The following is a 16,993-nucleotide window of genomic DNA, read 5'->3' as shown; positions in this document are numbered from 1 at the left end:
TGCTAAGGGCTAGGGCAGTGCAGAATCTACTCTGCCACGGCCTGTAGCTTTGGACAAAAGGGAATTGGCTCCCAACCCCGCGGCCTTCCCTGCTAGGTGGGGTCCGAGGGAGCAGAGACTGTCTTGCTTTGGAGACCACTCCAGGAAGGGGTGTGAGTACTTGTCCCTGCATTCGCCAGTGGAGAAGGCTTCTGGGGCCGGCTGGCTGCATGCTCCCTCCTTCCACGCTCGGGACTAGCTGAGCTCCCCAGGGGAGAGGGGTGAGGAGCTGTTCAGGTACTAAGCAGTGTGACTGGATGGGGAGAGCTGGGTTTGTCCCAGAAGGGATGGGTGGTGCGTGGAGCACTGAGAGATGTTCTGAGAGGGAGTCCAGAGCCCCTCCAGCATGGAAATACAGATAAGGGGGTGCGGGCACATGTACACGTGCAGCTCCATGCACGGAGGGGCATGGACAGGCTGAAAAACCCCAAGAGCCTGACGGATGGAATAACCGAGCCAGCTCGCACAAGCAGTCTCCCTCTCAAAAGTTTATTTGAAATCAACTTTCCCTTGGAATCAAGGTCAGGATCACACACATTCACACCCAGCGTCTAGCTCCAGGATTAGCTCTTACCCTCCCCATTACAGATACATCCAAATGAATCCAAGTTTCTAATTTCTTTCCTCTTAACCTTTATCTGCCTATGGGTTTAAAAAACAAAAGGAAGGAAGCCTGCACTCCTCTAGGTTTCTAATGTCTCTTCAGCTTACTTATTGCAATTAAAAAGCGTGGACCTCTGTTGCTGCTGAATTCAAGCTCTGTTCAGTATAAGAAAGCACTAAAAGGCCTTAGCATAGAATCATCTCTATCCTTATTTACAATTGCCTTGACTGGAGAGGCTTTCACCCCCTATACAAAGGTGGTCTGTGTGCTGGGAGGCACTGGGCCATCTGTGCTCCAGTGACCACGGCCTGCAATGGGTCATTCCATAAAGGAGGGAAAATGGAGCGTGTGTCCCACCTTCTGTGTTTAATATCTCCCTAAAAACTGCTCTGAGGCTTATTGAGTTTGCAGGCTATGCTGCAGATAGCATCAAATAGACCGAGGGTCTACTCAAAGCACCTGTGTGGGTGTCTTCACCTGCCTGACTAGCCAAAAGGTGCCCAGGGGTCTAGGCACTGAAATGCCCCGTCCTCCTTGGTTGGAGGTGAATAGAAGGGCACACTTGTGCTTTTTTGTCTAAAAACCCTCCTAATATTAAGCTGGGTTTCTGAAGTGCATCTTAGCATGGGGTGAGAAAAAGTCCCCAGCAAACAAGGATTTACAACCAACCCAATGTCCTGCCGTGCTAAGGGGATAAATATTAATAAATGCTGAACAGAGGAGCTCGGAGGCTGCTGCTGTTAATGTGATTCAGGAAAGCGGTATAAAAGCATGAGGGAAATAGAGCAGGGATGTGAGCTGTGGCTCTGCGTCATGGTGGCTTTGCGTCTTGGTGCAAGAGGCAGCAGGGGCCTGGCATCTGCCTCTACTTGGCGATTTCTGGGGAGACAGGGAGAAAAGAAAGGGATGAGAGGGGTGGAAGCAATGCTCAGTGCTGCCAGCTGCCTTTCTTTCACTGGTCAGAGCATTTCTTCCTTCTCCATGCCAAAGACGAAGCCCCTGCCCGCCCAGATCCACGGCAGTCATATGCTGTGATGCAGCCCTGAGGATGGGATTTCACCCCTGCATTCAGCAGCATCGGTGACAGCCCCCAGCACCCCCGCAGGGGCAGGACACGAATCCCTGCAGGATTCTTCTTGCTGCTCTTGGTCCCAGCCCAGTACGTGGCCAGGACCATGCATGCCTGGGCCTTTGCCTCTCATCTTTGGGCATATCTACACCTCCCAACCATCTTCTGCTCCGGTTCACATTCACTCCCCCATTTCCCAAACCTGAGCACTATTCATTGCCCCTTCCAAGCAGCCCCCTTCGCCACCGAGCTGCCACAGCTGGCGATGCTGGACTGGCGTGGCCTCATACCTTTGTCCAGCTTCAGCTGCTCCACTCCGGAGAACAGCAAGTCCTCGGGCTCTTCACCTGCAGGGAAGGGCAAAGACAGCTTCAGCATTGGCAGCCAGCCTTCAAAGCCTACCCGATTACCCAGCCATGCTAGCCCTCTCCCTCCTACCCCATATCAGCCTCTACTCCTGCTACTGCTACTGCTACGCTCACATGCGATTGCCACCAGCCCCATACACTGAAGTAGGCTCAGAAATTCCTCTGCACCAGCATCAGCTCATCTAAAGTGTCGCATTTCTCTGGGCCTCGCTACCTGCTGGGTTTGGGATTGTCTTGTTCATAGATACCAGGGTCAGAAGGGACCTCAACAGATCATCAAGTCCGACTCCTTGCCTAGGCAGGAAAGTGCTGGGGTCAGATGACCCCAGCCAGATGCCTGCCCAGCCTTCTCTTAAAGACCCCCAAGGTAGGGGAGAGCACCCCCCGACTCTGCAGGGGGCCTGGCATAACAGTGCGATGAAAATGGGGAAATCTCAGATCACCTCCTCTTTTGCCTTTGCGGACAAAGACCCTGAATATATTCCAGGGAGGCACTCTGGAGTGCGTGGGCTCAAACCCACGTCGGTCACAGCTGAGATCGTCCTACTGCTCTGGTTCTCTAAAGTAGGGTCATGATTTCCACACTGGGATGATCTTGGCCATCTCCATGTCACGAAGACAGCAAGGATTGCAGCTGCTCTTCCTACAATTTTGCAGGGCTCCATGCAGAAGTGACGGTAGCAGTGTACTGGCACCAACGAGGGGCAATGCAATTCCTCTCTCACAGGGGTACCAATAATACAGAGGCTTGACTCTTCAGCCAGCTGGGAGGGACCATGACAGCCCAACCTCAGCTGTTATCATCTCCACAATCCTTTTCCTGAGACACAGCACCTCTCATGGTGTTACCTGGGATCTTCCCCCCCACCCCTGAGCTCTGGCGTCCAATCCTGGGAGGTGCCTCACAACTCTGTATTTAGCAACCCTAAAGCCTTGTCAGCTCAGACGAGCCAGAGCTTATGCAAAACGAGGCAGCTCCTGCACGCGCCTCTTGCTCCTCTCCCCCTTCCCCCGCACAGGCGAAGAGCCACGAGCTCCATACCACGACAGTTGAGCTTCTCGCGGGTCTCAGTGCCTTCCACCTTGGTGCCGTTTTTGTAGACGCACCAGCAGTAGCCCGTGCTGGAATGGCACTGCTTGGGGAGGTAGTCTCCATTTTCATCGCACTGTGGGTGGAACTGGCCTGGGTAGATACCTCTAGGGCTGGCCTCCGCTTGGCATTTAGTTTGCACTAGTGATAAGCACAGGAAATACTGTGAATACATTTCACTCTTCCCTGCATGGCGGTGGGGGGCGGTCTGTATAAACCTCCAAGACCCTTGGAAGCACTGAGTCAAGCCAAGTGGCAGCTTGTCTGGGCATGGAAAGGGTTGCAGGGCATGAGTGCCCTGAAGCTCTCAGCCACCCTGTTATGACCCTATCTTGGGGGCAGAAGGGGGAGCATCAGTACAAATGCTTCTTAACAGAAAAATAATCCTAATTTGATTGCAGCGGCCTTATTCCTGCACAGGATTTCTCCCAGGGAACCTATTTAACCTAATGATAGCAACTGGTAATGGCTGCTGCTTCATGGAGGCATTCACATAAATTCTGCTAATGGAGATGCATCCAGGCACTGCTGGGTGACTAATTGCTGTGAAGTTCCAGGCATCGGGGCTTTTAGCACAGACGCTAAATGAAGATTAAAAGGAAGAAAAAAAGAGCGAATCCCAGCAAACCCTCCGTGTCAGAGCTAGTATCCGGCATGGGATTTCAGGTAGTTCTACCCTCTTTCTTATTTTTTCCCCCCTGTAGATATTTAATCTTTTGAAATGCTGTCTTGTCCCATCCTGCGGGCAAAGCCCGCATGCATTGCTTGCTAGAGCTGGGGCTGAATCAGAGCAAGGGGTCATCCGCAAGGACGCCCCGTGGCTGTGAGAACTCAAAAAGGAGTTTTGCTTCCATCGATCGTGACATAGATGCTGGGACAGGGTGAAAAGCAGAACCCACTTCAGTGCAATGGGCTGGTGCTCAGGGCAAACCCCTGGACTGCCAAGAGACAAAATGCTGAATGCTATTTCCATGGAATTTCTTTTTTCTATTGGGAGAAGGCCCTCGCTGCGACCAGATAGGGGCCCAACTTTGCAAAACCTCTGGCTCGAAGTGGGCTTCGCAATGCACCCAGGCTATGAGAGCTCAGAAAGGGAGAACCCTTGTTGCTAGGTCTTCTGCCAGCTCCTACCTTTGTCCACCTTTCTGGTCCTACAATAGCAGCTAGGGTGCAGGAGAGAAGAGGGGGCAAAAACCCAGAGGAAGGGAAAGATCCCTCAATACCGCAGAGCAAACCCAGGCCAAGGGCCAACATGCGTCTGTCGCCTCTGAGATGCTCTGACCCATGGATGGTACCACGGCAGCATGAGATCCATCTTAACCCTCAAGCAATTTGGTGACCTGTAAGCCCGCTACCTTTCACTGCCGGCATCTTAGTGGGTTCCTCAGTCTGGGGATTTTTGGCCATCTCGAAGAGCAGCCACTTGTGCATCCAGGACTCAAAGGACTGCAGGAGACCGAACCAAGGAAAAGGAACAACAGTTAGCATCAGTGCGCGCTGCAAAGGCAAATGCAAATGCAAATGTACCGGGCAGCCAGCATGGACGTCCCCGGTCACCTTCCATCTCGGCAGGGCGATACTAGAGACATTGCAGCCTTCGCTGTATGAACTCTGAGCGTCTCAGGGCTTGGCGTCCTTTTGTCTCCCCCCAACAGAGGCATGCCCACTCCACCTCCCGCCCAGGTCCGCGTTCCCTGGAAGAAGGGCTAGGCATGAAGCAGCTGGAGCGCTAGCCGGGTGACCGAGTGTGAGCACTGACCTGCCAGTCAGAGTAGGTCATCGAGCTCTTCAGGTTTTTCAGGTTCTCCATCATGGAGTTTCTGAGCTCAGGGAACATCTTGCTTGGATCACCCATCTGCAAGTCACCAAAAGAGGCAGGCAGGCTTGAATAGGGGGCACCTGTGCCTACCTCACATGGATGCCTCAAAAGCCAAAGAAGCTCATGCCAGCTGGAAGCCAGCTCCCAGGGATGGAGAGAAGCCCGAGCTGCCACTATAAGGCAGTGAGTCCCCCAGGCGGGTACGTGGGCAGATCAGGAGACAGAGGACTGTAAAAGTGAGGCTTCTCATACCTAAATGGCTCCCCTCAACCCCGCCAAGACAGGCTGAAGCAGCAGAAAGAAAGGGATCAGTTTGCCTGTGTGGCCCAGACATGCAGACACAGGAGTCTGATGGGGCAGGTACCAGGTGCCCAGGTGCATGGAGGTGGGTCTTACCAGCAGCAGGTGCTTGACCTGATCTTCAGTCTTGTTGCTAGCTGGGCCTGAGTTGTCCGTGGGCTGGGGAGAGAATTCAAATGGACAGTCAGGGTAAAGACTGGAAGCAGATCTCCTGGAGCGAGAGCAGGAAAGGTGGGACCTGGCCAGCCCCTGTGGCATTTGTGTTCGACACACAAGTGTGAGTCCAAGAACCATCAGCAGAATGACTTGCCCCCCTCCCTAGGGTGGGTAGAAACACTGGATTTCAAGGCCCAGTTTAATGAAGACCCGTTGGAGCCTGTGTTGTCTTCTTGCATACGGCAGGCAGAAGAGCTGGGCAGTGGGGGATGCTGAACAGACCACTGCCTACTGTTCCTCCTTTCCAGCCCCTGCCTGCTCACTGCTCAGACTCAACCCTAACTGCAGCAAACTAACGAGGCAGAGCAAGAAACGAATGGGCAGTGGGATGGGGACCCCAGTATCACTGGAGCAAGGGGAGGCAGAGATGTCAGTCCCAACCCAGTTCCCAATGGGCAGGTTGCAATACCCAAAGGAGATGCACCAGCTACCCCAACACCCCCTGGCAGTTGCAGTAATCCCCATGGGACTGAGCAAGCCCTACAGCAATTGTCCCTGCCCAAGGTCAGAGTTGGGAGACAGGAGGTCCAGGCCACATCCCTGGTGGAACAAAGCCTGGGATCAGCAGTGGAGGCTGGGAAAGGCTGCATCCTGCCTCAGTCACTTACAACCTGGACACCGAGCTTAGAAGGAGCCAGGCAATCAGAGTCCCAAGAGGACTAGGAATTGGCTGCAGATACAGCCATGTCAAGAGGGATCCGGCGGTCGTCTCTTACCCCGGCATCCATCTTCGATGCAAGCGGCAGCTCCCTCATGGCCATGGGCATGCTGATCATCGCCATCTTCATCTTGTTAGAGGACTTGCCTGGAAGGGGAAGAGAGGCGTAAAGAAAAGAAGAAAGGACCATTCTCAACTCTACCCCCACTCAAGTCCGTTCTGGGGGTGACTTCTCCCCAAAACTGGAGTCAAGCCAGCAAGTGGATCCCAAGGTTTTAGTTGCGTGAAACTCAACCCAAAGATGAGGTCTAAAATGAATGAAGTCACCAACTCCATGGCCAGTGCTCCAGCTACCCCTGGTAAGATCCAGATGATTTCCTGCAGAGAGCTACCTGGTGCCTGCTCAGATTGTCCCACAGGCAAACAAGGAGAGAGACTCACCTTGGGGGAGTTTCCTGCTCATCGACTCCAGCTGCAGCGTTTGCGTGGTCTTGGTGAGCTTGCTGATGTGGCTGCCCTGCTGACACACGAAGTAGATAGTCATGGCCTGGCCGGCGAGCAGCAGAGCCACCAGGATGGAGAGTGCAGAGTAAACTGCTCCACGGCTGCAGACAATCCTGGAAGACACAAGGGAGAAGGAGGTGAGGCTGCTGCAATCTGAGACATGCCCACCCAAAAGCAGAAATTGCCCATCCAACCCACTCTCCACATTAAAGCCATGGCCTGAAAATGGGGTTATTAGCTCAGTTTCTAGTGCTAGACTGGAGCACCACTGTTTCCAGCTTTTTTCTTGGGGGGACTTTTTCACAGGACCAAAGAGTGAAGGAAATTTGTTCTGGGCATTCATCCTGAACCTGCCCTTTTGGAGAAGTCATCCCATTGACTTCCCCTGAACTCCATGTGCCACGTTCGGTAAGGACTCTCCTGCCTTGGTGCAAAACTCGTTTTGTAAATGAAGCCAAATGAAATGCGTGGAGGCTGCATTTGTCATGCAGAAGCGAGATGGGGGTGCTAGCCTCTCTTCTCTGCATGCAAGAGCTGCTGGGGGAAGTGGAAGTTTTATGAGAGGTGGGAAGTGCATAGTACATTTTCGTGACTGGGTGGAGGGGGGGGTGTTGGCTGGAAAAAAATATTATTAAGCATCTCTGAGACTTCAAAGAGGAGAGGTCAAATTGAGCTAAGAGGAGGAATGTCTGAAGTCACGTATGGTTTATTTGTGGGTATGGCAGTTCAGTTGGATTTCGATGCCTTTTCCTTCCATATTTTCCAGGCTTTCCTGAGTTAGGGTATGATCTACTGCCAGTTGAAGGCAGTAATAAGATTACTTCTCCTGGGCACTGGATCGGCTCTCCTTGGTATCCTCAGCTTCACAGAGGAGAGTCTATGGGAAAAGCTGGAGTCTACAGAAGACCAGTTTTATTACCTCTCCTAGTGTGCCTGACATACATCTCGTGCACGTGCTTGAGAGAGAAAGGACTTGACAAGCAACAACTGCAAAAGTCACACACAGAACAGAGACCTTGGAAATCAGGCTGAAAAAATAACACCAGGGTAGATCCTTTCATGAGCAGGAATTACTTTGTTTGTGATGGGGAGGGATACACAGGTGACTGGGTGGCAAAGACGGATTTGATGGTGTACCAGGAGCACTACTGCAGAGCAAACGGTAAATACAACCCTCCTACTCCCCCGCACTTGTATTCACTCCTCGGTTTTCTCACTGTTTTATCTTTCACAATTTAACAATTACAGTTCCTTTGTGAGTTCATTTATTTCCCTTTATTTTATTAACAGAAACTTTTAAGCACCATTTTTTTTTTCAACATAGCTGAAACAAATTGCTTTCAGAGGGGACAGCCAACGCGCTTTCATACACCTTCCCACTGGCTTTGGTTTCCTGGTGAAACTTTCACAAACGGCGCAGTCCAGCATTTTGGGGCGAGGAAAAAGAAATGATGCGACTAGTGGGGTGAAATGCAGTGAAAGGAACTCAGCTGGGAACGTCACAAGGGTTGGGAGATGGATGTCAAATTTCAAGAGGGCAAGTCCAGCCTCAGGTACACGCACACAGCTCTCACTGAAGCCAGCGAGCGCCAGGCTTGGGATTCAACGTAAGCTCTGGCTGTTGCTTAAACTAGAGTGAATTAGCAAAGAGTATCAAAAGAAATGACTGGTGTCGTAGGAGGGCCAAGGAAGGGGTTATGGATGGAGAGGAGTCCAGACTAGCAGTGCAATTCCACCTTGCAATGGATGAGCTCAGCCAGGAGCTGAGCAGTCGCGTTGGGAGACAGGGCAGAGTCCCTTGTACCTGGCCTGGCACTCCTGCAGCCCGTGATTGCAAGGCAGCCTGGCAGGTGTAACAGGGGGAGGAGGGTGCTGCAGAAAAAGCAGCAAAATGGATCAGAGAGAGACCCTCGACTCACTAACCAGATGGCAAGAAGAACCCATCCAGGGTGGATCCAAGCCAAGAAGTAACCGAGGACACTGCAAATAAGCCTGTGGGGTTTGTGGCAGGAGAGGGAACACCTTTTTGTTTTAAAGGAATCAGGACTCATGGTCGAGGTGATATAAAATCTAGTCGGTCTAATAAAAGCTATCATCTCGACCATGAGTCCTGATTGCTTTTTGCCTCTAGACCAAGACGGCTACAACCTGGATACCTGACACCTTTTTGTTTTAAGAAGTTGTAGATTCTTCTCCTGTTCAAAAACAGGTACTGCAAACTCCTGGCCACTGATTTCATAGGAGCTGAATCCAGTCTCTCTCTGTTATCAGTGTTCAAACACTACCTCCTTGCTGCCGTCCTTCTGCGAGCTCTTCTGCCTGGGAACCCCTGACGTCACGAGATCTCTGGTGTCTCATTAGCAGAGGATGTGTGACTTGGCTTGTGGTTACAGAAATGGGGAAATAACTTAGTGGAAGGCAGCCAACCTGAAAACAATGATTACCCCCCTTGGCTCAAATTCACCATTTTATGCAGAACGGAGGGAAATATCTTTCCTTCCCAAAGCCCATCCAGGGGAGGATATAAGATGCATGGACAGTAAGAGAAACAGACCAGAGGACAGGGACAGCTGTGGTGTCCCCAAGCAGCTGGATAAGTGGAGCACAGAAGATCCTGTTCCCCCAGGCCACACCTCCAGAAATGGGGTGGCAAAGGCTCCGGACACGGCATTGAGTAACTAAAAACGTGGCATGGAGTAATTAAAAAATTACTGATTGATTAGATGTCGTTTGTGCAGACCCCACCCTCTGAGCACACACCACGAGCAGATGGGGTCAAGCTCCGCCGACAAGTCTGGTACTGGGGGCAGGTCTGAACAGGGCGTCGGACCCCAGGGCAGGACGAACAGCACAGGGCAAGAGGAAGCCATGATTGCAAGGACTTAACACAACATGATTCCCCGGTGGGGCTGGGGTTACATGGGGCTAGATCACAGGCATGGTCTCCCTCCTGTACATGAAAAGCTTTTGGAGAGGTTGGCAGACCCTGGCATGGATATTTCCTGGGCTTGCAGAGATGCGCCCTGACCGCCGTCACTTCTTACAAGGCAAACGGGACTCCTCGTGAGTCCAGGAGAGCAGGGGGAAGTCAAAGGTCCGACTTCCAGCCCTAAAGAGATCCCCAGACGCCATCAGCCAAGCCTCTCTCCCCCTGTCCACTATGGCAGGGCCCCCTGGAGCCCTCCACCTATATACTCACCCCGCTCCCTCCTTTCTCCCCCCACCCAAAGGCATACAAAGGAAATAGGTGGAAAACAGGTACCGCCGTGATCTCGAGTGCATGGTCAGGGCAGGCGCGGTGGTCTGCTCCGGGGTGGAGATCAGGTCGCTTCGGTCCTCTTCCATGGCGCTGGCTGGTTTGGAGGTGGCTCTGGCTGCCTGGCCCCTGGAGTGGCGAGCTCTGGCTGCTCCCTGCTCTGCCGCCGGGCTGAGACTGAAAAAGAAATTGGCTTCTGTTCCTTTGAAACTTCTGGAAGCCCCCAAAACAAGGAAGTGAAAATTTTAAGGTCTCAACAGTTGGAAATACCCCAGCCAACCCTGCCCGCCCCCTCTAAGACCACATATAGACTTCAGCCGGACCCACCGTCTCAGGTGCAAGATTAGCAATTATCCGATTGGCCATTCAAGGCAGCATCACTAGTTTCCAAGCAAACGTTTTCATTCACGGTCCCCAGCCCATAGAGTGAGAAATGAGCCACTGAGAACAAGGGAAAAGGAGTTTCCTCGTGTCTCAGATCTGACATCCCAAACAGCAATAACACCCTGCTCCCAGACCAGCCCTGCAGCGAGATGGTTCACGGCCTAACGGGGGACCCGCAAACCCTGCAAGGTCCAGCCACCTGCCCCCGTGCTGGCCTGTGCTCCCCCGAGCGTGAGCAAAAGCAAGCCGCGGCAGGTTTTTGCTCCCTGCTGTAAGCTGCCCCATTATTTTCAGACTCCTAGGGCTAGATGCTGTGCTGACCCTAAGGCAGCAAATGACTTGCACAGAGCAATTGCACCACCCAGGCACCTGGCCCTTAGTTTTCACCTATTTTCACTTGCAAGGAGAAATATGAGGCTTCTCCTTGGCACTCACTCAGTCCCTTCATCTCTTGTGCTAATTAATCGGGGCTGCCTTACCCCTCCCTCACAGTCAGAAGAGGGGGTCCCTTATTAAACAGCACCCCCAAACCTTCAAAAACAGAACAAAACACACAATTCTGAGATTTAAAAAAAAAAAAAAAAAAAAGGCATTCTCCTTTGGGCTGAGCTCTCTGCTTTTTTTTTTTAATTTTTGGGCTGGTTAATACATCAGCTCCTCAAGCAGGAGAGTCTGTAAAAAGCACTGGTCTCTGCTTTATCCCTGCCCCAGCCCTCATCCTGGCCTCTCTTTCCTACTTCAAATTGCTCCCAGCTTGGTACTGGGTTTTACAGCATGCTTGTCTTCCAGACTGACCAGAAACCACCCAGCGTCCAAGCAGTGGTGGCCTTAGGGTTGCTGGGGCCCTGGGCAAGAGAGTCATTTGGGACCCCTTAGAGGCTTAATTTTGATGACCTATACGCAAGTCGGACATTTGTTGCAAAATTTTGGGGCCGCCTAAAGTGTAGGGCCCCAAGCGGTCACCCGGTTGGCCCTCCTCTAAGGCTGCTGCTGGTCCAAGCCACCCAGTAGCTCCCCACGACAGCCAGGAAAGCAATTGGGTGCTGGGCACTGTGGGAAACCTGGCTTTTATCCTTAATGCAAACTAAAGATAGCCCAGGACCAAAGCTGACCTAGTGAAAGTGCCATGTCTGAACAGGTTTGGTTTGGAAGATAAGAGTTCTGCAAAACCTCACTCGCGGGGGAAGAGAATGACACATAGAAAGTCCCACAGAAGCTAATGGGACTGATCATGTAAATAAATATTAGTAGCTGAAGTAAGCCCTGGCTGACCTGGATCCTGAGTTACGTGCATATGTAAGCATATGTAAGCTGTGTGGATCAGTTTTTCTGCTAAGAAACAGCAATCTATCCAGCCACGGGCCTGGGTGTTATGTGGGGCTCCAAGCACTAAGGTCCGGATAGCTGTAGTTATTCAGGGATTACACATTTAAATCAGAATAAATGAAGCATGTCAATGTGCAGTTGGTTTCAGACAACTTTGGAAATTAAACCAGAGCACCGCAGTGCTGCAGCAGTCCTTGTGAGGGTCTCTGAGCACAGAAGTCAGGGGCTTCATCAGATCATAGGGAATAAAACGGTTAGGTGGGTACTCAGGGGGTCACCTAATCCAATCCCCTGCTCAAAGCAGGATCCTCCCCATCTAAAACCTCCCAGAGCAATGTTTGTCTAACCTGCCTGTAGCAGTTTGCCTGCCCACGGAGCCTGGGGACAGTCTGCAGGCTTGCAAGGTTTACAGCCCAGCTGGCGGCTGCAAGGGATGATTGCAGGCTGCCTAGGCACCTGGGCCAGCTGAGAGAGATGATTAGCTGGCAGGAAGATGAAAGGCTCCCAGGAAGGGAAGCCAGGGGGAGAGAGAGATTTCCAGAGCGGGGGACAAATAGGCTCCTAGGGAGAGGTGCTAGAGGCAGCCAGACAGCCAGCAGGTGGGTCAGCTCATGGTGGAGCCCGGGGACCATGCCTGCAGTGCTGTTATCCTGAGCATCAGCTTGCGATTGTGAAGATGAGCACTGGGCATGCAGACTGTGAGTGTCTTAGAAACCGTGTATATCGTGTATGTTGATTGACTGCTGCCGGGAGGCAGCTTGTCCTGGGGAGTGTGGGTGACAAATGGAGGCTGTTAGCCTGTAAAGGGACACTGAAAGATTGAGTGTGGAGCTGATAAACCCTGAACCTGCTACACTGCCTCCAAAACCCTGTGGCGATGGAGATCCCACAACCTGCCTAGCTAACCCATCCCGAAGCTTGACCACCCTGGCTGTTGGAAAGCTTCTCCTTATATTTAACCTCATTCTTTCCTTATGTCTCTGCTCCCCGGAGAAATCCTGGTTACCTGTCTTCACACATGGCCATAGACCCACACTGGGGACTCTGAACCAAAATCCAAGCGTCCTCCGAGCCTAGCAGGGAGTCGCAGAACTCTGTATCAGGCTCATCCTGATTATCGAGGCCCCAGACATAACCGTACATAATCTGGGCGCGGATGTTATTTTGGGTGTGGAAGTACAAATAATCCTATTGGGCACTCAAACAGCATCACTTGTTTCTAGGGCAGGCTTTGTATTGGTAGTCCTTAGTCCACAGAGTTATGAGAAGAGGATGAGACGAGCAGAGCCTGCCTACGAACTGTAACGTGCCCTTTCCAAGGAAAATATGTTGTAACGTGCCCTCTCCCAAATCAGCACCGTAGTGTGATTTTTTTTTATTTTTTATTTTTTTGGTGCAGATCAGGATGGAAACTGCAATGTTTGATCATAAATACACTGGCCCGCACCGTGGTCTCACAACAGGTATCCTGAGTTCACCCGAACAAGTTAAGACCCAAACCTTGTGGGCTGGGGACACTTCGTGCCCTCTGGGGGGGCCTACACGGGCATCTCGGGACCAAATGCAACCTCCTGAGTCGGATGCTCTACTCATGTCTGTAAATGACTCCCATGGCATTAGGTCACTTTACACCGTTTAAGTGCCTGGCCCTTGACTCTTCCATGCTTTCTTTCTGCATCTTCCAAAACAATCACATGGAGGAAATCCCCATTTTTAGCCCTTTTTCAAGGTTAGCGTGAGAGTCCTTTTCTAAACAAGACCCTACCGGATTTAAAGGGAAAAGAGTAAATGTTTCACTTGGCTTTTTCCACAGCTTCTCCTTCAAGCTGAGATCTCTCTACCTTTTTTTTTTCTTCAGCGCACTTTCTATTTGACTAACTCTCCAGCTTCTTGAGCAAATGAGAGAATACTTAATATAGGCAACAATGCTTTACTTGCACGGGCATTACTCAACACTGACTCTTCATCCCCTACTTCACCTTCAACTCAGTGCCAAACTCTAGTGATCAGCTCCTTCAAGCATCAGATTTTGGGGAAAATACTCAAGCTGCCCAGCAGCCCCCAGTAACAGCAATGAAAGCCTCTGGGTGCTGAGCACTGCTGACTATCTGGTCTTAATCCTTCATGAGAATTGAGGAGAGTCCTTATAAGAACTTGTTGAAAGAGTGATGCATCCTAAGAGAGACAGGGTGGCTTTGACTAAATGTGGTATCTTTTATTAGACCAACCCTAAAATGCATCCTAAGAGATTCAGTTTAGAGCTTAATGACCTCATTTACAAAACCTCACTCCTGGGAGTGAGGAAGACATGAACAAGATGACCCTACCTAAGTGAAGGGGGGTGATTGTGTGGGCAGGGATTATTTGGGTAAATCAATGATTGCAGGCATGGGTCCTGTGATACCAGGATTTCTAAGCTCTGAATTATGTGCCTATAGAGCAGGCTTCTTTCCTGATGGCTTCTTGGCATATTAAGACACACTGGGTGCACGTCTACATGAGATGCAGACTGCACAGTAGGCTAATAACGCTGTGCAATAGCGTGCCGGGCAACACCTGTGCTAATACACTACTGTGTAGTAGTATTAGGCTGATGCACAGTTAGTAGCACTGGCACACTTTTTCTAGTGACACTGTGCAGTAGCATGAGTTATTGTGCATTGGTTATCCAAGTACTAAACTTAATGTGCAGTAACTATGGCACATTAATGAACACGTAGATGTGCTCAGTGATATTCTCTCCTGCATGTGGTTGGAGGAATCCGACACGGAGGTCAACATGGGGATCACATCTTCAGGGAAGAAGAAATGGGGTATTTTAATGTGCAATCAGTGTAGGCAACATAAGCAAATGAGCATTTTATGATGGAATTGTTCCCTCCTGGGTTGCAACTGCATGGAAGTCAGGACATTCGTAGGCTGTGCTCCCCACTGAAATCACACGATGGTGGACCATGCTGCAGATCTTGCAGCAAAACCCAACCTTCCCCTGGGCTTGGGGGCCACAGCTCAGGAGTCTGTGTTCAGCTCTTCCCTGACATCGGGGGCCCCAGCACAACCATACGTAGAGTTCAGCCAGAGCTGCTATTCTGGGCGTGAAATCAGGAAATAATCTTATTGGGCAACATCACTTGTTTCTAGGGCAGGGTTTGCATTTCCAGTGCTCAGCCCACAGAGTTCTCTGGAGAGACTGAGACCAGCCTCCCACCTGTAACGTGTCCGCTCCAAGAGCAGCATCTTCACGCTCCTGAGTCAGCTCTGCAGGGAGAGATGTGGCAACCCAGGGGAGAACTGCAGATATTGCATTGGTTAGCAATAAAGACCCCAGCCCATTCTTTCCATAAGACGCAAGCCTTTACTGCATGGGACCGTGCTGGGGCACACTACTGTGAAAATCCCTGCCCCCAGCTTCCTTGCAGGCAGACCGGCCTCTGGCTTCTTTACTATGCACTCCATGCAGGAAGAGCGCACGCACCAACTGCAGGTGCTTACTCAGCGTGACAAGGGGTATTTGTACCTGAAAACTTGCAAAGAAGATTTTTTCCAACAATTTGAGTTGGTCTTATAAAAGATATCAGATTTACCCAAAGAACCTGGTCTGCCTACGTCCTCAGACCAACACAACTACAACCTACACCCTTCCAACCTCTACCTCCCAGTCCTGCAAGTCGTGTCACTGCTCTTAGAAAAGCCGCATGCACCCAGCATCTATGTCCTGGCTGCTCCAGAGCCTAAGACCTGTTGCTGCATGAACACCAAAGCATGACTTTTTTTCTGGCATGCATTACAGAGCAGGCACAAGTGGGCAGGCTCCTGGGCACTGTGGAGCAAATGCGCCCCAAGCTTCTGAGCCTTTTCAGGGAAAAGCCACGGGGTATGGAGGCAGATTTGTGCACTCTGCCTCATGCCTTCAAGGGGGAAATGCAACTCCTTGGGGCTGGATGCTTTGGCCTAAATCAGCAAATGGCTTCTTGTGATTATGCAGCTTTACACCAGTGGAGCAGCTGGCCCTTCGGTTCTACCGGCTTGCATCTAGTAACTTCCGAAATGGTGGTTTGGGGGCACCGTGATGGAGTCCACAGCAAGAACTTATCAGCTGCTCAGGGCTGTAGGAGACTCCTTACTAAACCCTCTGTTCTTCTGAACAAGAAGAGCCCAGGCGCCAAGATTTTTAATAAGCTTTCCTTCAGGCTGAAGTCTTTCCGCCTCTCCTCAGCACGTAGTGCCTTTGGCTCACTCTTCAGCTCCTGAAGCATGTGGGGAAACATTTAACGTTGGCACGACTGCAAGAAAGCATTTGTATTGCTAAGCATTGCTTCAGGCTGGCATGAGATACGGCAGAGAGCTCAGCTTCCATTTAGACACCTACCTGAAGTCACCAGATCTGGGGACGAGCTCAAGCCATCCAGAAGCCCTCTGCGATGGCAACAAAAGCAGGTCCCAGGAAGAGCCAGGGAAGCCGTGGGGTGCTGAGCATGCTGGAAACACTGACCTTAATGCTCAATGTGAATTAAAGAGAGTCTCTGAGCAGAACTGACCTAATGTAAATGATGTGTCTGGGCAGATTGGGTTAAGAAATTAGGGGCCAAACCTCATTCATGGGGGCAAGAATGATTCTGATACAGCAAGAGACCCTTACAGAAGCCAATGGGGCTGCTCGTGTGAATGGGCCTCGCTTCTGCAAGGCAGTGCCTGCAGATCTGGCTCTGCACCACTGGTATTCAGGATCTGTATATCGTTCAAATGCAAAGTCTGTTCATTTCTGATCCTACCGAGATCCACCCTCCTGCATGTGACAAGATGGATCGTAGTATCTGGAGCATCAAACATCGGGGTCTATGTCGCATATTTATTCAGGGATGACACCTTCAAATAAGAATAAACGGAGCATCTCAATGTACAACTGGCTTTAGGAGCAATGCATTCCAGTAACATTACCTCGGAGGTTTCAGTACATAAAAGGCAGGAGATTTGTGCTCTCCCTAGAAATCCTAAGGACTCACATGCTGGGTTTGGGACTGACATCAGACCCTCTGCAATGCTCTGGGAAGAGGGGTGGCATGGACCCAGCATTTTCATTCAGGCACATCTCAAGCTTGAAGACATATGAACTGACAGCACACACAGCAGAACAAAATCCCACATAGAGACGTGGGAGCTAAGTACCAGCTGCTACTGGAACAATTATTTGGGGCTTTTATAAATCTCCATCATGTTGCACTAACGGCTTCTTTTGGATTTGCAGCACTAGTGATAATATTTTGCGGTTCTCCAGCACCTTCATCTGCCCGGCTCAGACCTCGTCCTGGACATTATTCTTCTAATCATTATTAAACTGAGCCCATTCATAGACTGCCCAG

General features: G+C 51.0%; 1 protein-coding gene across 1 annotated transcript; it reads right to left on the bottom strand.

Annotated features, from left to right (window-relative positions):
• Nucleotides 1-512: 512 nt before the first annotated feature.
• CD74 (CD74 molecule) lies at nt 513-10,223 on the bottom strand. The gene is made up of 9 exons (XM_006021154.3): nt 9,930-10,223; nt 6,605-6,780; nt 6,222-6,310; nt 5,386-5,448; nt 4,930-5,025; nt 4,526-4,616; nt 3,123-3,311; nt 2,003-2,059; nt 513-1,522 (listed from the first exon to the last, which is right to left on the bottom strand). The coding sequence occupies exons 1-9, from the start codon at nt 10,010-10,012 to the stop codon at nt 1,509-1,511; spliced, it is 858 nt and encodes a 285-aa protein (XP_006021216.1). The 5' UTR covers nt 10,013-10,223; the 3' UTR covers nt 513-1,508.
• Nucleotides 10,224-16,993: the final 6,770 nt, after the last annotated feature.

This window comes from Alligator sinensis, unplaced genomic scaffold (genome assembly GCF_000455745.1).
Source record: "Alligator sinensis unplaced genomic scaffold, ASM45574v1 scaffold550_1, whole genome shotgun sequence".
NCBI lineage: Eukaryota > Metazoa > Chordata > Crocodylia > Alligatoridae > Alligator > Alligator sinensis.
Note: the sequence above shows the minus strand (reverse complement) of the source record. Positions and strands in the feature narration are given on the sequence as shown.

Coding starts and splice junctions, on each gene's coding strand:
- CD74 (XM_006021154.3), bottom strand. CDS start 10,012: ATGGAAGAGGACCGAAGCGACCTGATCTCCACCCCGGAGCAGACCACC. Junction 6,781..9,929: donor ATGCACTCGAGATCACGGCG/GTACCTGTTTTC, acceptor TGTGTCTTCCAG/GATTGTCTGCAGCCGTGGAG. Junction 5,026..5,385: donor AGGTCAAGCACCTGCTGCTG/GTAAGACCCACC, acceptor GGTGACTTGCAG/ATGGGTGATCCAAGCAAGAT.